Source organism: Lepisosteus oculatus, chromosome 3 (genome assembly GCF_040954835.1).
Source record: "Lepisosteus oculatus isolate fLepOcu1 chromosome 3, fLepOcu1.hap2, whole genome shotgun sequence".
NCBI lineage: Eukaryota > Metazoa > Chordata > Actinopteri > Semionotiformes > Lepisosteidae > Lepisosteus > Lepisosteus oculatus.
In genome coordinates, this window is record NC_090698.1 from 64,872,353 (window position 1) to 64,899,692 (window position 27,340).

General features: G+C 37.8%; 1 protein-coding gene across 3 annotated transcripts in view; it reads left to right on the forward strand.

The window, feature by feature from the left end:
- Positions 1–5,599: 5,599 nt before the first annotated feature.
- Positions 5,600–27,340, forward strand: part of dcc (DCC netrin 1 receptor) — a 381,511-nt gene continuing 359,770 nt past the window's right edge. For all 3 annotated transcript variants that reach the window (XM_069187368.1, XM_015363992.2, XM_015363996.2), the window contains exon 1: positions 5,600–6,058. In XM_069187368.1, coding sequence (XP_069043469.1) covers positions 5,968–6,058 — 91 coding nt within the window. In that variant the 5' untranslated portion in view covers positions 5,600–5,967. The remainder of the gene's footprint in view (positions 6,059–27,340) is intronic.

Here is a 27,340-nt window from a genome sequence, read left to right on the forward strand (position 1 = left end):
TTTATAATATTTTATTTTCTGATTGTGTTTCGTAGTTACATCTTTGCTGGTACACTAGTGTGTGAAATTACTTTTCCCCACTCTGACTCTTCAGTGTCACATATGAGACACAGCAGCTCCTCTCTGAAACCTGTTAGTTCACCTGGAATCTTCACTGAAGCTCAGTATGGTGAATATGAAATTCAGAAAAGGTTTTCAAACAAGAAGAAGCCTTTCAAGCTCATTTTTCTCATTTGGTTTCTGGTATCTGAATAATATAAGTCACAGTAGGTCCTACAAAAACACTCCTTCTGTTTTCTGTCATAAAAATGTTCATAAGTATCATTTCTATTTGGGTTCATGAATGCCCATATCAGCAGTATAGATTTTGAATATGTCATAGTTCTTTAACCCTTGGTTGTAGATTATCTTGGATTCACACAACTTTTATTTTGAGAATTAACCTGTGTTATTTTTTTTCTATCTTAAGATGTTATCAAAGTAAGATTGTTTGTCTGAAATTTCTTTGCTGAATTTTGTGCTGTTTTGTTTTTAAAGAACACATTAGAGATTTTCCAATTAGCAGGCTGTAGGCACAACCCCTGCACTGAGAATAAATGAAATCTTGTAGTTAGTTGCCTATGAATAACTTAGGTACAAGTGAGAAAATACCATCTGGCCTAGATGATTTGTTTTAACTTCTTATAGATCAAACACTTCATCCTCTGTTATTCTGAGATTTTAAACTAAATTGTATTTTTTCTACAGTATTGTTGAGTAATAGTTCAAAATAATTATTCAGAGTTATTTACCACTCCTTATTGTCTAAAACGATTTATTTTGTACACATTTTGTTCTGATTGTTCCATTTATCTATTTAGTCCAACAGTTTTGTGCCTTCAAATATGTTTTTAAAATGTATGCATCTTTCGTCTACTTATTCTAAATAAGACTATATTATGCATAAACGACTGAAAATCCATGTATAAGCCCCTTATAACCCCCAATATACAAAGGGAACATGGATACAGAGATAATAACCTTGTAGTCAGTGATGTACTAACAATCAATTATATGGCAATTTAGTTAACTAATTTATGACCATATACAGTATGTATGGATATTGTATTGTTTGCTTAAGCTTTAACAGCAGTGTGTGTTACAGTATGTAATTCTTAAGTGTGATTTGTAATGTACCTCCAATAATAATGTTTCCCGAACTAATTCAACCCCGATCTCCTTCTCTTAAACACTGTCTCATTCCCTTAAAATAAACTTTTCTGAAATTGAGATTTTATAATGTCCCTCCAAAAATTAACTCATATACACTGTGGTCAAATTTACCCAAGTCCCCCTTTCCCACCTATCGTGTTTATGTTTGTATGAAAGATCAGTTCAATGTAATTATGTTCTCTTGCTTCTGACCTGGAGCATTGACTCAGAAAGGAGTCATTCATTGTTTTGCCCAGATCTGTTTGTGCTTATATTGTATGATTGTATATTATATTACAGTAGACTGTAGTTAGTAGTTTGACTCCAGACATAGTGTGTATACCCAGAACCCCAAATTTAACGACAGGACTATTACATCATTACCTATGGCTATGGATGAACTGTGGTTACATGCTTTGTATTTTCATTTATTTTTTATTATTACTGTATTTAATATGGTGTTTTTCTAATAAAGAATTGGAGTTCAATCCACAGAGAATTAACACTTGCCTAAAGAAGCAACAGTTGAATTTCTCCCTGGACAGGAACCTACTGTATAACTCTCCAGTTTATACACTACCATCATCACCCACTCTTCAGTGCTGCTGACAATTCCTGTGGCTGATTCATGAGTTGACTTTTAAGACATACGGTAATTATAATCAACTTATATAACACAGTGTCATGATAAAGTGAAAAGGGGGATTTGTTATGACAATTTGGACAACTGTGGTACTGATTTGCAAAATAAAAGTTTGACTTCTTTTTCAGAAAAACAGGTGTGACACTGGAAAGAAGGCTTAACTACGAACACATTTCTTCTTTTTCTCGTGCAAAAATTAACCTTTTCTTGTTCCTTTGAAGCCAATGCCCACTGACACAGCTCTCACAGCTCAAAAAATGAGCAAACAAAAAACATGTCAAACTAAATCTTAATAAGAGTCCACCGATCCTGGCATTTTGTTTAGATTGAATCATATATCTGCTTGAGTGTTGTAGCGGCAATGCTTGTTAATAAGACAGAATTAAGTGTTGCTGTGCTTTCCCAAATGAGGCCTCATCTCTCTGTTCATCTCTGTGGTGCAGCCACAAAGAAACTATTCATGCAGGCTGATTTAAAGATGTTTTCTTTTGATAAGGGATAGCTCCCAAATAGGAATGCACTTAGCTAAGCCTGGCTATCATGATCAATGGTCATCCATTGGCGCCTATTTGTCTAGGGAGTGCCAGATGGACATCTGGACTGCATTCCTAAGTTTCAGGAGTAAGTGACTCATATCTCACCTTGATCAACCAGTCTGGGACTGGTAGGGCTGAGTAACCCACGTGAGACTCTGATGCCCATGAAACTTTCAGCCAATGAACGAGCTGAAGTTCCTCCAGGTAAAAACAGGCAACACAGAGGGCCTGAGAGACTATTCTGTGGACTTTTCTAAAGGGAATTCAAAGGAGAATTCCAGGGCAGGACGGCCCAGGAGCAGAAGGCTCCCAAGGGCAGGACATTCTCGCAGCGTGCCTCCTGACCATCCTGAGACTCAGCCCGGACAACCACGGAACGGCCAGTGTGTCCGAGTGCCAGGCCTTTCCTTTGTTCTAAGAGTCTAGAGCGGAGGTTGCCAGAGAGTAACCAGAGGATCCACCCGAGGTTAGCACCAGCAGCAGGCCTCGTGAACAGGTCAGAACTGTGGACAGCTGAATCACTATTCAGAACTAGCTCTTCATCAGGAACGAACCGGTCCTCTTCCTGACTTGCTGGGACCCACAGTAATCTTTTCTCCTGTGCGCAAACTTTGCTAGTTAAAGCCAACACTAACTAGCCGGTCAGTGGGCATCAGCAGCGCACTGTCACAAGCCACACAGCACAGCCTGGCACCGAGCCAGAGAGCGCGGATTGGACAGCATCAGTCTGAAACTGTTTCTTTGTGCCCGCAGGAGATCTGAATCCCCAGAGATTGGATGAGTATTCAACTTCAATGCATTACAGCTTGAGAATTAAATTGTTATCCCAACCAGTTGATATCAATTTAATTCCTAAGAGTTATGTACTTGTTTTGAGTATCTAATGTAGAAGTTATAACCAAGTTCATTTACCAAACGGTCTAAATGAATGATGTACTGAACGTATGTCCTCTTGATATATGTAACACTTCGTAACTGACTGAATATATACCTTTTGTATTCTGATAACCCTCTCGATAAGATCTGTTAAGTTTACATGCATATTATATGTATTAATTAATGTATCCTCGTGTATTAGTACCTGTGTGTGTGCGTTGTTTGAGTTATATCGCATGGTTGGATTCTAAGGCCATCAAAAGAATCATTTTGTGATTTACTGCTACAATTAATAATTGTCCCAGTAAATGCAGAAACCCTACAGAAGTGGTGTCTTCAGAGAGCACACTACAGTGTTTTGGCAAGTTTAAGTTAAAACATCCAGTATAGTCTTAGTAAGAAAGGACAGAAATATTCAAAGACTTTATATTAAGCCAAACTCAGCAAGCCATAATAAATTAAGCATGGTTACTTACACTGATTTATTTGCCTTAACATGTCTGTTTGTTTTTCTTTTTTATTTACCATACTTGTATAATGAATATACAATAATTGTTCTGGCAAGCAGTTACTTGCAATTTACTATAACTAGCATTTCATGATATTCATGTAAGTGTACAATTGTTTTTTTGTCACAGAAATAAACAAATTGTACTTAAAGACCAGGTCTTCTGCACTCAGTCGATTTTCTTGCTGCTTTATCTAATACAGGGATGCGGGAGAACTAGAGCCTATTAATGCAAGCAAATGCTGCAAGGTGGGTTACACCCTGGACAGGACGCCAGTCCATTGCAGGTCACACACATACAAAAACTAGCCAGACTAGGACGAATTTTCCCAGAAGCCAAGTAACCTGCCAATATGTTTTTGGACTATGAGAGGAGACCAGAGCGCCAGGAAGGCACCCACACAAAACAGGGAGAACATACAAACTCTACGCAGACAACACCCAAGTTCCAGAATTGAACCCAGGACCCCAGCACACAATGCGCCATAGATAGGGAATTCGACACTGTCTAGGTTTTCATGGAAGATGACGTCACTTCTCGAACGTGCTCAGTCCACTGAACCAAATTGCTACATACTGTATAAATATATATTTTTTTCTGTGCGTGTTCACCAAACACGACGTTTTTTTAAAACAATTGGCATCCAGTCAAAGTTTTAGCTGTTCACATGTATTTAATTGTAATATTTTATTTTCTTGATTTAAATCTACTGTATAATGGGTAGTTTTTGTAACAGGTACGTATGTACCGTTCATTAATTGTAATTCCTAAAGCTGTTTCTCACACCTCTGGTAATTCAAGTTTCAAATTTATCATGTAGACATTATCATAGAAAAATGTTTGCAACAGGTTTCATCGATAAGAACGATAACTTAACGATTTTTTGAAAGACGAAGATGTAGTGGTCTGTTGCTTATTTTGTCCTACTTTGGCAAAATAAAGCACTGCAATCAAATCTTAAGAATTTAACCCAGAAAGACTTTATAACCAGCCACTAGTAGTAAAAGTTTAAACTTATGACAGTTCAAAACGTAAATGACACAGTACACAAATTAATAAAAACACGCATTCATACTAATGCAAAATATATACATTTCAGATCAAATAAGATCTCCTTAAATTGCATAAAATGATCCCTGAAAATTACTATTGATAATATTATCGATAGGGCAGTAACAACAACAGTAGTAGTTTTAGAAAGACAGGTTCGCTTTTTAAAACAAAAATAACAGACCATCTTACGGCTTTGAACAATGTTGGAGTTTTAGTCTAACAGTTTGTCACATTGCCTCTTTAACGCATTAAAAAATAGTACAAATACGGATTATGCTGTGCTTATTTTCCAGCGCTCGAATCCCCGAGAACAAGTTTAATTTAGGATATATTTATATATTTGTAGCAACAGCGGTAGTATATTTAATCTCGTGATTTTTTACAGTATACTCTAGTATTTTACTATTGGCTAATCCTTAAAGCAATTTATTATAATTCCGAATATTACACTGAACAATACACATTCACCAAAAAGAATGCTAATAAAGTGATTATTACTATATTTGAGGTCAAAACACCAGCGTCAATACAGCCACTACTGTACTGTACATGCCGGGGCAGTGCACTTAACAGAATCCGATAACTAAAGCTTGCAGAAAGGTGGAAGATGCATGCAGCCTGGTTGTTTCGTTGATTGAATATGGCTCACATTAACAATTCACATTCTGACCAGAGATGGCAAGCGAGCTCAGTGATTCCCCGCAAAGCCTGCTGAAAGATCGTCTGTCCCCCCCCCAATACATGTGTTTCGTTGCATTTCGGTTCGTTCCAGCTGGAGTTTTCACCGTTCTTTACCTCCAGCCCCTTTAGATCAATGGATTCACATCTCGCAACTCCCTGCTCAAAGAGTGCTAGTGGACAGCTCCCGTAACAAGTGAACCTCGCCGGTCCTTTCCTGGGTCTGTCTGGCGTATTTTATTACTCAGCTCGTGGAACACCGCAAGGATGGAGCAGCCACGCATCTGATTCAAACTTGGCTGTGCTCAGAGGAAGTGCACAGAGAGAGAAACGTACTTCTGTAGACTTGTTCAAATCCATTGGCTTTTGGTGTCGGTTTTCCTTTCTTTCTGATGCTCATGAATTGAATTCGAGAAATCTGCGTTTGGAAGAAGGATCTGTGTGATTGTGGGACAGAACCGCTCAACGGTAAAGCGAAAATATGGAGAATACTATTGGATTTATTGGGCTGAAAAAGCTTCTTTTTGTGCTGCTGTGGTTATCTTTTCTCAGATGCGACACTAAGTCTTACGGTAAGTCGATAGTTTGATTTTGCATTCAAAATCATAGGGATGGCACAAAATATTTTGTTTAATGTTTAAGTAACTTCACCTTAAAACCACAAGACAGGGTAAGTAATTACAGGGCAGTGCAGCTAAACTATACCATGGTTGGCGTTTTATTTGGAATGGTAAAAATTGTGAGAATGGTTGAACATTGTAGGGTAGACCCCGATAAAAAATGAAAGCGATATTCCTTAAAAATAAATTCAGTTTGAAGTAATGTTTCTCATTACCTTCCGTGATTTTGTTTTCATCGCCGCTTTTCATTTTGTATCTTCTTGTCTGACTACTGTGGACCGTTTCTAAATCACGAAAAGAAGAGTATTGGACTAATGAGATTCAGAGATAAGTAGTTTGGTCATGTTTTTTTAACCTGTTTTACAAAGATGTTTCATCTGCACAAACTTGAACTACTTATTCACTGGGTGGAACATAAGTTGTTTTGTTTATTCCGCAATCCAAATGTATTTGTGTCAAATTATAAAAATTAATGACTATTTCCATTGGTTTTCCAATGATCAATCATCAATTTTTATGTAGCAATCTATTACTATACTGGAAAAGTTACATTGAACAAAGAATACATTTCAGTATGCTAAATTTTAATAAGAATCATATGCACTTTTGTGCAATGTATATCATAAACTTAATTTAGGATTGCATTCTAACTATAACAGAGCATTTAATGTATCGGTGATTAACAAAAGCCTTTCAGAATCCGTCGAAAAATGTGCATACCTGTAAATACGTCTCACATACTGGTGTGTCTGTGATACACGGAACCTTTTAGGTATCAGTTAATCTATACGTTTCTAGGTTCGTTTATTTTTATGGTACCTACAGTAATAAGGTTGCTGTTAGGCATAGTTATCTGCTAAATTTTGTTTGGATGCATTAGAAGTGCAGTATCGCCACTTGCCTGTATCGAATAAAAGCTTTTAAGAAGGCGAGAATGAATATGAATGAAGATATGCTAAGAAATTCCTCCTGTAGAATTCATGTACACCACTACACACTAAATATTTGACTTTTATCTCTCAGAGGTAATACTTAAGGTGCGCGGAGCGGGTCATAGCGCTTTAGTTAATGATATGAATTGATTTAAAGAGATTGGAACGAATTACAGTACTACTTAGAACCTTCACTAAGCATGTAGTCTTGGGTGTCGTTATAATCATCGTTATTATTGTTTCACATCCTAGGTCATATTACTATTAATAATAATGATGATTTAGCTGATACTTGGTATCAACATGCAATAAACTGTAAGTGTTCTGTTTGTAATGCAAGCACTTTTAGATGGCTTTAGATTTGCGTTGAAGGACGCGGAGTTCGTGCTAAAAGATAAAGTGCACATAATGTTTACATTTTTGACCGAATTGAGTTCCACAAATAAATCACCTAACAGTTTGATTAATACTCTCTTCTTAGGAGGAACGTGCAGTTTGTGAACCTCAATATAGCTGATTGTAAACTGCACCAATAAAACATCCGCTCGCAACCTGTCACGGTGAATGTGGTATATTAGTATTCTCCTCTAGTGCTAGAGCGCCGAAAATTATTCGATGCGGGGGACATTTACTATAACATGCGAATTATTAGCAAGACGTGGTAGCAAGTTTCAAGCTGAAAAGCCTGCCATGGGAATCTAAAAAATCAGTGAAACATTGTAATCGTCCCATGCAAACGTGTGTGAGCGGCGAATAAAAAGGATATCTAAGAAGACAAGTACGGTTTCTACTGTACATACTGTATGATCATATTAACTATTACAATGTTGTCGATATGTGGTAACCATGCAGTATTACAATAATTCAAACTTCCAATGCAAAAATGCATTTTTATTCTCAGTGCTTCATACCGTACAGTATGTGTAGATCACTTTTTGAGCAGACTTATATTCATAGCTTTTCTCTTCAACCTCTTAAAACAAAGATTGAAGAACCATTAAGGAAACGTATTGTCCAAATGCACCAGGTTGTGAAACCAGCGCCATACGTCTCTGTAAATCCTCAGCTCACACAACCGCGGTGAACACGGAAGGTTACGGAGAGTATTGAGTGGGGCAGTCCTACACAGTCGGAGTGGTGCAGTATAAATCAATTCCTTTTCGCTGTCTCCATTTTCAAACCTACATTGCTTGCCCTGCGTAAGTGAAGCCCATGGGGCTCATACAGTACGTAATGCATGGAGCGTGTCTGTAAATAATTGTATAGTTTTATCATTTTTAAAGATAAAAACTTTATTTTGTGAATGTATACGGGTTCGGTGAACCTTTATTATTTAATGGTATTTTGTCCAGACGAATTCAAGCACATTCTGCTGCTCCCCATTAGCGCACTATGGTATTCGCATTTATTTCCACAAAGGTACATTTTGAGTTGATGGTCTATTCTTTAACTTTTTACTCTGTTCTCTCTTACCCTTTTTTTTCTGTCTCACTCATTTTTTTGCGTTCTTTAATATAATAAAATACAATTACAAAAAGCATAGCACCTTATTTCTTTTTAGATTGCGTTTGAATGAGCAAAATCAGAGCATTCACTTCGAACTCAATAATTCAATATCGATTTCACGGGGCAAATGAGCAGTGGCTTTACGAATGCAGGTTTTACTGTTCGGCGTTCTCAAGTGAATTGTTCATCACCAAAGTACTTGAAATAAACGTTTTCCAATGAAAGTATTACTTTTCTTATACAGCTGAAGAGAAGGTGATGTTTAATCACGGCACTGATGCAAAGCTTTGCTGATTTTTTGTTACGCTAGAAACATTGCTATAAACTGTAAACAAACATCTATAAAAAATGCCGTTTGCTCTATTGCTTATGTAATGGCAGCAAGAAAACAGCATAATCTGCAATGCCAAGAACTTTTTAGAATTTGTCTCTCTGTGAGAAACTTAACTGGAGCACAGTATGCTTTGTTAACCTCAATCTTGACAATATTTATGCAAAAAACAACAAATTTAAATGTAGGAGGAACCCAGAGCACCTGGCAAAAGCCCAGAAGAACAGTGAGTAAAGTCCATACAGTGAGGCCCAATCTTGAACTGAACCCTAGGACCCTAATCATTTTTTGCACCAGTGATTGATTACCTGCTGCCAGATTACATAGTTGATTAACATTAGATACCTGTATATGCACTTTCCTGCACTATCCCCCTTAAAGATACATTTCAAAGTAAATAAAATAAAAGTCCTGGTCTTGGTTGATAATATGTTGTTTTTTTAAAAGAACACCATGACTACAACAAGCATCTTAGATAGGAGACTCCCATTAAAAGTTGGGAGAGTCACAATGGGATTCACTGGTGCATCTCCAGAGGCTGTATTTCCGTTACGAGATGCATGTCAGTGTGGTTCCCCCAGGAAGGTCATGAGTTTACAGCAGCGTGGTCTGATGAGACCGGGGTTGATACCTGACCAATGATGCTCATCACTGACTCAACAACTGCATTTTAATGAGATGTCTGCCTGTATAAATTACAATGAGAAACCACTCAGCAGGGTGTATTGGTGTGGCACAGGACAAATGTAATGAACACACCAAATAAACAAAAACATTGTTCTCTACTTTAAGTACTGAAAGTAAATGCTGTCTAATTAATCCAGTTTCTGTAAACTATGTTATAATTTTAGAACATTACAAAGGGTAACAAAAAAAGAAGGCATTTGGTTTTCACTGTAGTCCCATAGCTAATATTTGTTAATTGGAAACCACCCCTGAGTGTGGAATCTCTGTAAATCCCCTCCTGGAAAGCTAATCAAACTTAATTTGCATGGATTTGGGAGTTGGGAGGAAACCAGAGCACCTGACAAACCCTAGAAAACTCAAATAAGACACATGGGAGAAAAATGCAAGTTCTGCACAGATACAGTAGGTACTGAAATGATCTTAGGACTCTGGAGCTGTGAAGCAACAATGCTAGCCTCCATGTCACCATGCTGTCCATATTGCTCGTATTTCATTAAAATACACGTCAGGAGAATAGACAGTGTGGTTGATTACTAAGGCAAGCTTTTAAGTAGCAAATATGGTGGTCTTAACTCATTATAAAAACTAAATGCTCAGTGTTCAGAAGAAGAAGGCTTGAGGGTATACAGATCTGCTGCCACTGACAGATACTACATTCTAAAGAAGTGTGTGGGTAAATGGGGAGTATCTCAGAGTAGCTACTGCTGCTCTATAGGTGGACAAAGAGATACACTAGTAGTGCTACACTTACATCTGAAAACACCGAAGTAAATCATACTCTTTAACTGAGATAGTTAATTAACCTTTTCCTTAAATCTTCAGAAAAGAAAAGATTTGCAAAACTCCAGCATTATTTTTCCTATGCTCCACTCCCAAAAATATAAAGGAAATTGTGTTTCTTAAACCGGGGCGCAGTAACCACATGCTTGTTTATACGGGGTACTCTGCTGTAGGTGAAATGAAAATAGTTTGCCATTCAACTAATTTAGCTCTGTTCATAATTATTGAAAATTCACACCAACTGAAGAAAATCAAGGCTTTAATTAAACCATTCCTTCCTTACTTCATTCTATGTGGTGTCTTACAATGTCTTCCCTCTTAAGTAGATATTAAACTGATGTACTTCTTCTATTTTATGTGTGGCTGTTTGAGGTTTTTTTCATATTGGTGAAATAATGGTTTGCTTTTAACAGAGGTCTTACCTTTACTAAGTACAGTTTAAAGAGGGATATGGAACAGATCTTAGATTTTTTTCAACATTTTTTTGTATAAGTCAATAGTATATTCAGAAATGAGAACATCAGTAAAATATATAGTCAGTTAATAATACATTAACTGACTTTTGATTAGTTTAATATATAATAAATAAATATGTCTTTCAATGTCAGGACATGCTACTTGATATTTTGTACACTTTCACTGGTGTGCAATCTTAAGAGAAAAACAACAGCAACAGCATATGATTTAAAAGCAGACATTTATTTCAAATGCTGTTGTTTATGTGTACTCTCAGTTTGAAGTCTTGAAGTAAGGTAACCTAAGACACCCATCTCAAGTGATGAATGCAGACATACTGTAACTGCAAAAGTGGTGAAGCCACTTAATATTTATGATCCTGAATCCAGAAAAAAAATGTCAGGCACCATATGCGCAATTGCCTTTTAGATATGATTCCTTTTATACACATCATTGTAGACGAATCTTCTGTGCATGTGGAGAATTGCTGACTCTAAAATATTGGCTTTGAAATTGATATTGATAATGCAGTATATTCTATTTTAGTGTCTTTGTCTATTTGTATGGAGAATAGGAACTTCATATGCCTCAATTCATGTTGCTCTGGTGGTGTCCCATTTTATCCTGTTTTATCATTGTAGGATTATCCCATCATTTGGAACTATAAAGCACATGTTACTATCTGCATAAACCTATCCAAAAACATATAATATCCAAATGAAATATCTCTATTGCTTGATCTTAAGTACATTATCTTACCCTATGCCCACTAGAGCCAGTGTGGAGAACAAGGTTGCTTCCATGCTGAAAAGTAGAAAGAAAGTATTTTAAACAATGCTTTAGCAGTGGAGCTCACATTTCAAGAAAGCCACACAACTGAAACATTGTTTTTTCTTCTTTATACTTTTCACTGTTAATTCTGCCTCTACATATTCCTTAATAAAGTGTGCCTACACACTGGCACAGCTCCGAACTCGAGAACTCTGCCTATGGACACGTAAGGTACTTAAGATGTAAGGAGTCAATTGAGTAGAAAACAAAACACAATGTAATAATATCACTTTCCAGTTTTTATAGGGGAGATACAAATGTTATCACTTGAGTGTACTTTTAAGAATCTGATTAAATCTGATTTAATGCATCCTGCTTACTGTGGGGTCTTGTGAATTTACAGTTTAGCACTGGGAGTTAGCTTGTTTTATGCCATCCTCTATTAGAAAACTATCACAATATAAACCCTCATATACAGTATACCTGCAGGTTCAACAGTGCCAAAGTAACAAGGAGCTTTTTGATGCTAGTCGTTTGCCATTTCTGTAACATTATCCTATTCTTTTTAATTGGTCTAACTGACTGCTCTGCTGAAAAGGCTTTGGGGGAACAAAACTGAAATTCAGTTACATGAGAGATGCATTGAATCAAATTCTTGTGTCATTCTGCTGAACAATAGCATTCTGTTATGTGCATCTGTGGAAGACTATGGGGTGTTTTAAAAGCTTAACACACACAAAAGCAAAGCAGAGAGATACAGTGGCTTTGTGATTTATTTCAAATGATCTGCCCGCAAGCTATAGGGTATCTCAGTCATTTTTACAAAATGTGGCATTTAATTAAAAGACTTTTATTTTCATGTGGAAATATGAACAGTTGTTCTAATTCTACAAATCAGATGTATTCATATGAGATTTAATTCAAGTATACTGATAAAACACCCTGTGTCTCAACAGCAGCTCAGTGGTTGGGAACTAAAATCACACGTAGATTATATAATAATAGTAATTGATTACACTTATATAACACTTTTCTGGACACTCCACTCAAAGCACTTTACAGGTAATGGGAACTCCCCTCCACCATCACCAATGTGCAGCATCCACCTGGATGATGGGATGGCAGCCATAGTGCGCCAGAACGCTCACCGCACACCAGTGGGGAGGAGAGCAGAGTAATGAAGCCAATTCATAGATGGGGCTAATTAGGAGGCCATGATTAGTAAGGGCCAATGAGAAATTTGGCCAGGATACCAGGGTTATACCCCTACTCTTTTTCGAGAAATGCCCTGGGATTTTTAATGACCACAGAGAGTCAGGACCTCGGTTTTACATCTCATCCAAAGGACGGCGCCTGTTTACAGTATAGTGTCCCCGTCACTATACTGGGGCATTAGGACCCACATGGACCACAGGGTGAGCACCTCCTGCTGGCCCCACTAACACCTCTTCCAGAAGCAACCTTAGTTTTTCCCAGGAGGTCTCCCATCCAGGTACTGACCAGGCTCACACCAGTTTAGCTTCAGTGGGTTTTAACCCTGTTTGTCTAGGATGGATCACCCGGCTTTGGACTTTTGCCTCCTTTTGGATTCTCACTTGGATTTATTCCTGGATTGTTTGCCTCGGCAGTGCACCATAGACACGACCCCTGTTTTCATTCCCGAGTCCCGCATGCTTTTTCCCCACTCTACCCCGGATCGTGTATTCTGCATAGGGTCCTGAAAGAACGCTTTTGTTACACAAAGCACAGTTCATAGTATATGAATTCAGTATTGTAGGTGAATCTTTCCTATTGCTCTATGCAGCTATTCCGTTAGCCTGTTTGACATTATTTTATAGTTAGACCATAATGGCTCTGTCATAATGATTTGATTAAGGGTACTCAAAGAAGTGTTTTTTCCTTTCATATCCTTGTTTTAAAGCACATTAATAATCAAGAAGGTGTAGTTAAATGTTAATCTCCACAATAATTCCACACCATACTACAGGAATAAGGGCTATTCCCTTGATCTTCTCCAGTGGGATTTCTGTCGATTAAAATAGGGTTCAACACAGCATGGAGACTGCAATTTAAGTAGAGATCAGTTTCTTTCTTGTATACAAATGCAATGAAAGCAATAGAATGAAAGCTGAACCTCGACACAGGTTTGCACAACGTGTGTTTGATTCAAGCCACTTAATTAGGGGATCTTTGAAACCATGTGGAAAGTTTTGCTTAAGTTTAAATTGTTAGCTGCAAATTCAGCTTTTTTGTTTTGTTTTTTGGGCTACATGGAAGGAAGCCTTTTAATGCAGAAAAAATGGATTGAATTGAAATTATTTTTATATTTATTTTCTCTTTGCATATTGCATTAAATCGGGTGCACTGTGCCTACTAATTTATGGGGCTAACAGAAACAAACAGAAGGATTTTAAAGTAAGGCAGTAATGGGACATTGAGCAAGCACGCGTATCCTTCCCTTGAGTCTCTTCTTAGCAAGCTGTAATAAATTGTTTAGATCGGCAGCTGTGGCCCTTCACACTCAGGGGAATTAGGAGCCAGATCTGGCTCTTTGATACTCTGTGCTGCAGATTGTTCAACAGAAAGCCTTATTGCTTAAAAAGTTAATTTTACACAGGACTACTAAACATGAGCATCCCTCACATATCAGCCTGGATCAGCTCACTGGTGTGCAGTTGCATTTTTATTTGTTGTTTTCGCTTCTGACTCATCTGCTGCTCTTTAAAACTCTAGCTTTAATGTACACTATGGCAGTCATTTATTTCAGCATGGATGTGAAGTAATTTGCATGCCTACAAAGCAGAAAAGGAATCCGTTGTGTAAGATAACACAATCCTGTAGATAGCAAAAGAACAAAAAGCTAAAGTGACTGTTTACTTAAACCATCCTGCCCTGAATCTTCGTAAATCATTTATTTTTTGTGCTTGTTCTCCATGTGAGGCTCAAGAGGGAACCTTTGCTTTGAAGTTTTACAGGAAAAAGATGATACCGCTCCTGTCACGTTCAACATATGTGAGGCAAGGAGTTGCCTTTAATCCAAAAGTGTGGGGAGGGCATTGACTCAGATGGCTGGTTTAGTTGGTAATTACTATAACTGTATTATTTTTAACAGATAGGCGACCTTACATGCAGGGGAGAGAGATTAAAGGACAGGGTAATGCACAGACCTCAATAATTATTGAGTTGTGTTGCTGCATGTGATATTGAAGTTAACACTGATTATCTCTGAACGTGTGATGTTGAGGCAAGTATAAAAGACACATAAAGTGTCATTCTAAATGAAAAGCAAATAAGGAATGTGCATAGTTTAATAAATGGCAACATGTATCATACCAGGGTAATATATTTAACTGTAAAATATTAAGAATGTAAATTCCCCTTTAAAGCATCTTATGTAAGAGTGTGTATTCTAGCAGTTTTAAGAAAGGGCAAGTAGAGTAGGCTTAGTTTTCTTAACTCTTACTACATTCCTAATGGAAAGTAAAAGTGAATGTGCAAATGTAAAAAGCACACATGGTCTACAACATAAACAGTAATTATAATTTCATTACAGTATAGAAAAAAATATAAGAATGCCCCATGCTGTGCACTAAAAACATTCAGCTGTCTGAAGTAATTCCAGACAAGGCAGCTACATATTGCTAGTGAAAGCTGTGAATGCAAGTGAAACACTTAAACTGGCAGTCTTTAAGAAATGTATAGAAATGTAGGAGGGGACTAACACTTCATCTCAGAAATGGGTGAGGAGGGCACAGTTTTTCTCTTGTAACATTAAAGCAGCTACAGAATGTTGTGTAAGTACGGGAATCATCCTTCTGTCACACCAGCATTCACTTTGACGTGATGTCATGTCAGCTGTCATTTATTACAGTTTGTTTTATCATTAATATGCTTTAGTGTAATTTACACTAAAAATGATATATTTTATGATATAGATTGATAGATTTTATTGTTCCCCTCCTCTAAGAAATAGGGACATGCAAAAAAAAAACACACTCAAAAGCTTGGCTTGTTAGCTATAATGGAAACACACTGCAATTACCCTGAGACGTGAATGTACAGTACAAGTATGACAGCTGCTTGTCTAGTGGAAAATCTGTAAAAGTTTGGAATGATTGATTTGATAAACAGCAAAACCTATGCCAGGCCTTTGACACAAGTGCAATATTGGTTACTGCGTCTTTCAAATTCCTACTTAGGAACTAGTGGACCTACATTAAGAACCAATGAAGCACTAATATTGAGCCAAACAGCTTTTCAACAGGTTAAACAAATGAACAGCAGGTTCCTACAGTCTTTTGCCAATGACAGGAGCATGCTAATGAGTACAGATTCCCCCTAATTGGTCTTTGTAACTGGCTTGCATGAACCTAATATTGTGTTAATTGAAAGCAGATTTTCAGAAAGTGTGGTTCGCTCTCTATTGCAATAAGGGAGCGAATGTCCTACAAACAGAACCTTGTTCTCCAATGAGACTTTGATTTTGTCCCCCCAGCTTCTGTCAAGCAGAAATACAAAATACATAGAAAGGAAAAATATTGCTATGGGTTCACCTGTTTGAGCTCTAGGAAGGATCTATTCCTGAGTTCTCAGGATTTGATCACATACTGTATGTAGAACTGTTATAGGATAGCCCCATTTGACAGGCCTGATTTAAATGCAATTCAGGCTACAATTATTACAAGGCATGGATAAGACTAATACTAAAACTTGATGAATCAGTGTTTCTTATACAAAAGTAAATGGGCAAAGGTACAGAAAATATTGACTGGAGAAAAGACATTTTATATTTATCCTACCTTTTTTATTTCATCTGTTTAAATTAACCATTACAAAATGCACTTGGCTTTTAAACTCACCAATCAATAGTAGGTAGGATTGCCAGGACCACAGAGCTAATTGGTGTGTGATACAAATCTGCTGTTTCAATGTGTGCAACACAAGCATTTTCTTCTTGTCTGAACATAACTGTTAGCATATTTATCTTCTCCCTCAATGTTGATTCTTTGGCCTCTTAAGACGTGGATTTTGTCTTTTATATGAATCTGAAAAATTAAATGTAATAAAGCCACATTAAAATATTATTTTCGGCTAATACTTTATTTGCAAGGGATGTGGGTTATATGTTATTATTCTAATTATTCTAATTCTTGTGTTTGCTTAAGATTATTTGTTTGGCCCATTATTGTTTGATACTAAGCTTGTAGTTTGTATTCATAACTTGTTAATTATTAAAACTTGTTAATTGTGAATTGAGTTGAATATTTTACCTCTCCAAAGACAACAAAATCAGCATTCAAGGCTTAGATATTGCATAAACATCAAGGATGTTCTCCAGTATAATATTCATAAAAGTTCATAAAAGGATAAAAGGGACATAATATTTGAAATATGTTTGAACAATTCCTAAGCCTTGAGAGAGAGATTTTATTATCCCCAAGAGGCAATTTGTTTTATGTAGGTTGTTTGATTGCAGTTACCCATTGAATTGATGTTTTTAATACTATTTTTAGTGTAATGTGAATTTAAAATGTTTAGTATTATGTTTATGGTTGTATGACTGGAGCTGATGCCTCACTGTTCCTGGGTCCTTTGTTACAGTATTTATCTCCCTGTCTCTGTGTGGGTTTTCTCCGGATACTCCTTTATCATTTTTGTTCTAATTTATCTATCAGCCTCTTTTAATTAGCGTGACCTGCAATACAGACAGGAAATGTACAGTACATTCAGTACATTTCATAAATGAAAAGTAAAGTTTAATACAAAACGATTGCCTAAGTAACAAGAGTTAAGTGAATACTGAAGAATGTCATTTACAGTACATGTTCAATGTAACTGACAGCACTCAGAACTGCGTGCCGGTGCCGAAAGGTTGAACAGTTCTGATTCATGTTCGTCCCATCATTAAGGGAATGAGAATGAAGAATAAACTGGCATTTTAAATGGGAAAACAGAGAAGAGTGGACACAGTTGGAGGGGGTTTAGGTAAAGATAAAAGACTGAAGACAGAGGCAAAGGTAAAGCAGAGTAGCTGAGACAGCAGCTGGAAATGACTAGGTTTTTAAAACTGCAGTAGGGAGCCAGTGGAAGGTCTGTAGTAACAAAGTAACATGAGAACAAAGGACATAAGAATCATGACAAAGCAGCTGAATTGTGGATGTGCTAGAGTGGATGGGTAGTTATAGCAAGGAGACAGGTTATGAGCTTCAGTTACTGTAGTCTAGGTGGGACAGTATCAGGACTTGAGGTAACAGTTGTGTGAAACAGTCAATAAGGAAGGGTTGGATTCCAGCAACATCCTGGTTATGTTAACTGGTGTTTCTACACTGTGCATACAGTAGGTGCATTTGGGTGTTGACCCAGCCAGGATGTGGTGCCATCTTGCACTGTATGTTTCTTAGCTCTGGGTTGCTGCACCCTTTGATAAACTGGTGTTTGCTAAACTGAAATATGCATTTTTCAGACATTATATATTCCCTCTTTTATGATCACAGTAGTACATGTTCTTACCGTGCAATATTCCAAAATGTCAATATACTGTATAGCCAGTGATGATTTGTTGCCACTGTAATTGACTTAAGGATTAACTGTGGTTATATCCTGAATTAATGAAAAATCATGGGGTTTTCCCTAGTTTGTACAATTCAGCTCACTTTCATGTGTTTATATTTGTTGTGAAACATTATTTTAATAATTTTGCTTCAGTGCAAATATTTTTCACTCCACAGTTCTATATCTTACTCTATACGTGTGAGAGTCGTTTTTATAGCATATAAATACGAATCCAAGTGGGATATGTACTGTATAAGCGGTATACCCAGGGGCAAAGTGCCATAACAAGATCTTTGAAAAGGTAGGTTCCAGGGAAAACAGACAGACAGAAACAGCCATGAGGTAAAACAGCACTCCTTTATCTGCCAGTAGGAGGAACGAAAAAGATGCTTTGAGCTCCAGCTATACTTCTTTTGGTTTGAATACCTCTGTCAGACGTTGGGCAGCTAGGCTGCCACTGGCATCCAAAGTGAGTCTTTATTTGAAAATCTCTCAAATCAAACAAGCTCACAATAGATCCACAGGGCTGTCAGTCACTTGATTCCGCCTGTGCTTTCTTTTCCCTCTGGTGCAGTGCTATCTTCCTGGCTAGCAGATGTCGATGGTGCTGGGAGATTCCGCTGCCTAGTTTTGAATCATAACATAAATATTCGTCTTTGACCAATTAGTCAGGTTACTTGAGGATAGCAGGTTGTTCTCAGGTCAAGAGAGAAAGTATTTCTCCCTCAATAGTCTCCTTCAAAAGTAAATAATGCTTAATGATAGGGAGGTAGTACACTCATCTATGGTTTCCATCACCCCTGGGACACAGCCACCTCTTCTCCCTGAAAAACTGTCAATCTGATGTGCACTCTTCCCTGAGCTCCTGTGCATTTAGCCTGGTCATCCTTTGCCAGCTTGGGGCAGATATTTCCCTCCTTAAACAGGTTTAGCCGTTCAGTCTTGGTCTTATTTTAACTTTTCACTGAAGCTCCACACCTTTCTGTAGGTCCTTCAGTATGCCTTCAGTTTTAGGAAGAACATTTATGTAGTGCCACACTCTACCTCTACCTCCACTCTGCTCTGAGTCTCCATTGCCTCTTTTATCTTTACCATTAGGTCTAGTGATTCTGTAGTCAACTACAAACCTTTCAACTTTCTGCTTAAACTCCTGCAATGAGCCATTCATCTAGGATGGAGTCCTGGGATCACTCATCCCACTTGTAGACAATTACAATACTAATACTTTTTATAAGACGTAGAAGTCAATTTTAATAGGCGTTCAGCTCCATGTTTTTTACATGCTGGAGTCTTCTTCGTGATTTTTGTGCTCAGTGAATAGGTTGCAAAAATTCTGCAATCAGCATTATTCTCTTCGCTTCACCTGACAAGCTCCAATGACGCTTGTGGAGTGAGACTCATTTGCAAAGCCGTAAATCTATTAAAATAATGTTTCACAAAGGTGATAAATTCATCTGATTTGTGTGATGCCTCAGCAGCGTGGAAAGGAAAATAAATGCCATGATCCTGCAAGGGAAGGTGCTGCAAGTCTCCTGCTGAAGCAAACATGCCACGTTGTCTCTGTATTAATAGAAGCCATGTGTCCTCCATGATTTAACTGACATGGCAAAGGAAGTACTGGATTGCCGAATCACGAAGTGATCAAGAGAAGCCTATACCCTCTGTCATGCAGGGAACTCAACAAAAGCACAAACAGAGCAACTGTTTATATTGCACATAAAAAAGTTGAATTAAAATAACAGCATTTTCTAATTTGTTGGTTTTCACTTTTTTATCATTAGTATATTAAGTTTTGGAAGCATACTGTACCTATGTTCCAAGTACGGACATATGTGCCACTCGAATATTTGTACACTTTGTGTCATTGAATTCCTGGTCAAATTGCACTTGTCAGCCCTAATTACAGCAATACATATGACACAGGTTTCTCACCATGTGGGCATTATGCTCAGAAGCTGTTTCCCTTATGTTTGTGCCACAATGCCAATGACCATAGTAACACAGTTACTGTAGATGTGTCCCATCATGACTTTTTCTCCCCTTACAGTCACGTGAAGCACAATGTCCAATTTTCTCTGTTCATTTTTTTAAATACTGCTGGAAAACATCTGGTGTTCCTTCTATGAGGTATGAACTGGTGGTATAGAAGGCATGGCTAAGTTACTTTCAAGTGATCTTTTATTTAATGGAATGAGATTAAGTACCATACTGTACCTGTTAGTCACTGCAGTACATTACATTACGGTACATTAATCGCCTTAAAAAAAAAAAGCTATGTATCCTTCAACTTCATCCTCATTATTGGATACTTTAAAAAGGAAAAAGGAATCAGATTTCATCAAACTGACCCAGATCAGCTGTGAAGGGAGAGAATGTATTACTTGTGTTTTGCAGTTGTGTAAATATCTGGTGTGCAATCTGTAAAATTAGGACACAATTTATTTGTGCTCTCACACCCTTTCTCCCACAGATTTTGTATGCTATCAAATATCAGAACCCTCTCACCTCCCCAAAACAACTGAATCTTGGTGCTTAATTTATCACACATGCCTAAGAGTATCATGTTTGCTCAACGGATATATTGAGTAGAACAGCTTGTTGGGGTTCTTTGATATTTTTTCAAGCAGCCTGAGCTCGTGATACATATGGTGTTTGTATTTATTTGGACATTCAATCTCCATTTTACATCACTTCAGTTTTGTGATGAAGAGCAGATGGTTTGTCCTCTGCTTAACTCAAAATGACTAATATTTCACGCATTATTTTTTGTTGTTCCTGTGGTCCACAGTTGAATACTGCAGCCTTCATTGCTGTAAGTTACGTAGCACTTGAACCAAGGCAGTATGTTGTACACTTAAAAACAGTGTTAATGTAGAAATCTCAACCAATAAAATTGGTCCTGTGATTTTCATGTTACGTTTTCCCTAATGTGAATATCCAGCAAACCCATACTGTACGTGGCATTACGCGGGGGCATGTCCAGTGTGGAGGCGGAGCCCTCGTAGAAGGGCGACGCTTCGCCTTTGTATTCCCGGCTGTTTTGGCTTCAAGCTTATGAGCCGCAGCTGGGCGGGTCCTATAAAGCCACACTGGACACCTTCCAACGGGACGAGCAGTGTCACCCCTGAGAGGGGAGTTTACATCGGCAGTCCCGGAGGGGATTGCAGCCGTGCAAGGTTTTCTTTTTCTTCTTGTGTGTCCCATCACGCACTTTCAGTGGGGTAGGAATACGCACGCACATTTTTCATGCACAAAAGTTCTTGTTTTGTTTTTTCCTTACGCGCCCCGCTCACCAGACTGAACCCCGCATTACCCCGCAGAGGGTAAATCCAGTCTGGATACCGCTTTGGTAGCGGTTCCTTTTTTTTTCTTTCCCCCCAGCCTGGACCCGGTTAAATAGGGTAAGCCCAGCATTAAGCTAACGCAGCACAGCGGTACACTTCTGGTCTTTTTGTATTTTTGGTCCCTGCTAAACTCACAACGGTGCTTTCGTCCTCTCATCTAGGGTATTGACTTTTTACCGGTGCTGGCCGTGGCGTCTCCCACTACACACTTACTGTACACGTCATAGTAATAACGTACACGACCTACAGTAGCTTTTCTGACCTTTTTTGGTTTCAGATGTTACACTTTTCGGGCTCTCACTACCAACCTCTGATTTACTTTTGCATACTGTACGTCGTTTTCTCTGTTCTTTCTCCTTGGTGTTTAAGGAATAACTATACATTACATTTGCAAAGGGCAGCATATTTCCTCTAATATAATCACATTTATTCCTTTCATGTAGTGCTTTCCAGTAGTATGTAATTGCAACTAAAACCCCTGATATTTATATATTCAATCAAATGTAAATTAAAATATTAATAGGAATGTGTAAATTATGAATTACAAATATTCTGCACAACTGCCTTTAAATACAATTTTTAACATGGTTATCCATCCGTTTTCTAACCTAGCAGGCAATGAGCGCAAGGCTGGATACACCCTGGACAGGACACTGGTCCATCACAGGGCAGACATACTGTCCACAAATTCACACTCACACCAGGGCCGGGTTTCCCAGAAGCCAGTTAACTTACTAGTAGTTCAGGATGTGTATATTATGTCTTTGGACTGTGAGAGGAATCCAGAGCTAAAAAAGTCATACTTTTTTAAAATGATGAGTTTTCCTTAAGTGACTATCCAGCAATATTTTTGATTGACTGTTAATTAACATACAGTACAGTATTCGTTCCTATAAATGAAACATTTCTTTATGGCAGGTACAGTGGTTCTAGCCTTACAATGAGGGAAGTTTTATCAATTGTTGGATGGATAAGGTACAATAAACTGTGAATGTTTTAAATACAAACAGCTAATGTTAATTTGCTTTACTGTATGCACTGATTTAGTATACTCATGCAATACATTTATCTTCTAAGGGAATCTATTCATGATGTCATAGTGATTGTGTGATGAGTGCAGTTCTCCTTGTCTCCACTGGGATTTGATCCCAGCTGCCTGCAGGAACTGAGCACTACAGTGCCACTGCCTAGACACTGGATAACTCCCTCATGCCAAGAGATTGTCTCTCCACCATGGGAGAATTCTCAACAACACCAGTGACTAGTGCATCTTTACTCTGCCCTGTCAAGATTCAATCGTGGTGTCTACCAGGCCCAAAACTGGCACCACTGTAGCCAGTAAAGAATTCCACTGTCGCAAGCCCAGGTGCACTCCTGCACTAGAGTTTTACACTGTCTAGATTTCAGACAGGGGTGACATCACTTCTTTATCTTGCTCAACGTGCTGAGCCTTATTGCGTTTGTACAAATAAATGTATGTGAAGCTTAACATTTAACAGGACAGGAAGACTTTGATTTTGATGCAGATGGATTGAGGATGCATCAATCAAGGAGACTTCATGCTTACAATAAATGCTGGAGTTGAGCTCCATAAGACCTCGGTGGATATGATGTGCCTGTGGGATATTTACTGTTTTTTCCTATTAGCTCAAATTATAGCCAGTCTCTACATACATCCCTCTTTCTCCTGTTGGGTGAAAAGTAGAGAAGGTAATTGCATTTGACATTTAAGGGTTTTGTGCATTTGTGAAGAATAGGGTAAAAAATGTTTTTAGGCCTAGGGAAGACTTGACAATTTTATTGTTTTAAGGAATTTATAGTATTTTCTAACAGTATTCATGATGGCTGTTATCTCAAATTTTGTTTGGTACCGACTAGAAGTAAATCTAAATGTCAACTCAGTTGAGAAACACAATACCCAATATGTGTTAGATTTTTTTGGTTACATGTGGCATTTCCCCTTTACCCATAGAAATCAGCGATAAAGTACAAGGGACATTTTTTGTGACTTTTTGAACAAGGTGAAGCTTTAGTCTAATCTGGCCTGTACTGTAACTCATTTGTAAACATTTAATCCTTCTCAAATGTGGCTTTGATATCTTTATTCCAAATACCAATTGATCTGCCATTTGTCCCATATACAGTAGTAGATGATGTGACTATTTTTAGTTTTTTTTTTGCCAACTGAAACATCAGGCTTTGCATAAATTAAAAATGAATTTAATGCTGATTAGTAGGTTTAAAATGTAAATGTGTATAGTTTTAACTTACCAGGGAGTCTCTGGAACATTAGAGGTCAAATGATTCCCAAGCTGACTCTTAGTGCTGAATAGACTAGGAAGCCTTGGTTCATGAAACTGCTTTAAATTCTTACTGCAGCTATGCGAATGTGAGGTTTAACTCTCCGCATTCAGCTTGTAAATGCATTCATTCCTTGAAGACTCCTGGCTATTATCTGTCCAGCTGCTGAAAAGAAATTGCTGCAGAAATGAAGAGCAGGCAGTTCAGATTTTCAGATTGTCAGAGTCATTTGGGATGAGCTCTACTTTTTGCTGTATGCTTTCCAGATGTGCTCAGATGGAAAACACCTGAGTAAGAAGAACACTTGAACACCTTGCGACTGATTCATTTCAGTTTGGGGAAAAAATATAAAGACTTTGGGGGCTGAAATTACTGTCACCAGTTTACAAATCCAAACCACTGTCAAGAGAGAAGCTCTCAAAAAGAAAATGCCTAGACTTTTCACAAGAATGCTTTTAGAAGACTTAGAAATTATCAGAAATTCTTCCTACTGTATATGTTTTTGTATCTTCTATACCTTGCAATTAAGTGGTGTCGTGCCTAGGGTTTAGTCTAGTCTTGTGCCCTGTGCTTGCCTTGTGCCCTGTGCTTGTCTGGTTATGCAAGCAGCTTCCTTATCTGATGTATGGATGAGTTGAAACCCTTGTGTTCCTTAAATATGATTAAAACAAAGGTACTTAGTAACATAAGTAAGTTAGTAATACTGGCTGGTCAGTATATTTGAGAAAAGCACTGATACAACATCCTGCTGTTAGCAAATAAGCAGTATTATGTTTTTTTATCTTCCAAACCTGGCTTTAGCCAAACAGCTGAATTTCCTATCTAAGTAATGACTGATACTCTTAGTCATTAGCACTGATGCACAAGGATATTATACCTTTTGCTTCCTGACCTGGGAATCTACAAAGATCTTAGTCTTGTAAATGCTACAGTTGTGCAAACATTGCTGTGTATTTAAAGGAGAACATCACATAAATAATATCCATATCTATCATAACAGGTCCTGCTGAAATTGAAGAGAAATTGAGTTTCCATCTGAGCTTTTCGGTAACAAAGTAGATTTGTGGGAGCACGGCAGAGTAAACAGCCCTGTTCAGCAATAAACCAGAGGCACGCCCATTGATTACTATTGTATCTGACAAAAGGAAAAGTACAGACCGAATCTTTTAAAGGACCAGATCCTCCTCTGGCGACTGCCTCCGGTTAGATTAGCAATTTAGTTTCAAAACGGGGAAAAGAAGTCAGCCCAGGGAAAAATGCCTGGCGCTCATTCACTGTGCATCATTGTAAACATATATGCAGGATGTAATCAAGATTGTAGCTCTGGCCAGTGGAGGAGCACCATCTCTGAGTGAGTTGTCAGGGAACGACTAGATTGGAAATGGAGATTGCAGGACAGACTGTACTATTACTCTGTGGTAATGTACTGCTCCTGGCTATTGAGATCATTCCCTCATTGATTTCGACACAGAAGGAAGGTGCTTGATAGCACTTTCCCATGCAGACATCCAGTAGTCAGGCAACGGTAATTACTCTGGAATTAACACATTATGTGGCTTCAAACGCACAACCCAGCAGTATAGCTTGAAGACGTTGAGTGCAGTAAGAGGAAGGGTAAAAAAGAATAGAATATCTCAATGCTCTTTCTTTGTTCTTCCAGGCAACCATCAAGCATTTTCCTTTTTCCGTTCATTTGTGTTTAAAAATTAACATAAAACATGAAAGTACTAAAGACCATTCCATTAATTTTTAGGTCAATATTTGTTGTGTAATATATATGAAAATTCTATTTAATTTTGAATTGTTCACACTATGATATTGTGAAAGGGTGGCTCAGTGAGTAGCATTGCTGCCTCACAGCACTGGGGCCCTGTGTTTTTTTCCTGGGGGGCTGTCTCCGTGAAGTTTGTATCTTTTCCCCCTCATATTCGCACGAGTTACCTCTGGGTGCTCTGGTTTCCTTCCTGAATCCTGAGCAACGTATTTGTACGTCAGTTAGCTTCTGGGAAAATTGGCCCTGGTGTGATTGTGCCTTCTTTCTGCACTCTGCATTCGTGTGTGTCCTGCAATGGACTGACGTTCTGTGCAGGGTGTATCCAGCCTCATGACTGTTGCTTGTCAGGATGGGCTCCGACTCCCCTGCAACCCTGTATTGAATAAAGCAGTTAGAAAAATATATGGATGGATGGGTATTATCACATACCAAGGCATAGAAAGGGTGAACAAGCCATCCATAGTAGAAAAATGTTTTTTATAAATTAAACTCCAGCTGAAAGGAAACGCATTATCCTTTCAGTGCTCAAATCTGAATCCATACAGCATCTCAATCTTACAGCTTACTGTATACTGTACAGTTTATACCTCTACATATAAATACAACTGGGAATTTTTGATGATATTTATAAAAACAATATCACAGTGTGGTATGTAATTAAAAGTTTTTTTCTCTTTGTTAATGTTTATTTTCTGGGGCTAGCAAAAATAATTTAACCAGGATTCAAGTATGTAACTTTATTAATTGGCATCCAATACTTTTGTCCCATGTGAATCATCCGCAGAGACAGTGTGTTGATCCACACTCGGCTATAATTCTATTATTTTCTCACCTCGCTTCTCATGAACTTGATTATATTTCCTCGTCTAAGAGGACGGCAAGGTCTGACTCATTCTGAAATGTGGTTGCAATTTGCAGCACTCCTGTGAAATATTTTAAGTCAATTACGTTCCTTTTGCAAATCATTGTCACTTTTTCACTGAGAGATGGATGCTCTTTTCTACAGGATTGTCACAGTTCATCATTAAACAGAAAATCTTGTTTTCAGATTTTATTGATGTGCCAAAACATCCAAAACATCGTTTTTTGGGGGGCTAAACTTCATCCATCTGGGAAGCAGATAACAGCTGCCACGAAAGAAAAGAATCAAACAGATTTATGTCTTCCCTCAAGCCAATGTCTACTGGATATGAACAGATATCTTTGTCATGTTGCAAACACTTAGATTTTTTTATCTTTACCTATGCATGAAATACGGTACATAAAACCTGTTGTATTACATTTTTGACACAATGTGACAAACATGAAAGCCAGTGTTTCCAAGCCTTCCTGGATTATCACTAGATGGTGGTCTCCACAGGCAGCCCTACATCATCTTAATCTCAAACATTGTTATTGTGTTATCTGATATTCCCTGTATTTCTACCTTGGGCTGCCAATACTCCTTCATACAATAGCACTATCAGACCATTTCCGTATCTAAAAGACAGACAAACTGTGTAAAACTTCAGCAGAGCTCTTAAATGGTGTGGATGTCCACTTTCTGTCTGTCTGGTTATGCTCCAGTAAGACATAGGATGCAAGAGTTCATAACTAAATTACTGGGTCAGTGGGATTCTGGAAAGGAACATGTAAGATAACCGAACTTTCCAAAATTATATTTATTCTTCGCAATGAATACATGTATTGGTGCTTTTAAAGATGCAATCTTGTAACAAATTTGTAAACAATTACTTTATATATATATATTTAATTTTGGCTTTAATGCCTGTATATGTTTTTAGTTACTAGCTACTTGTA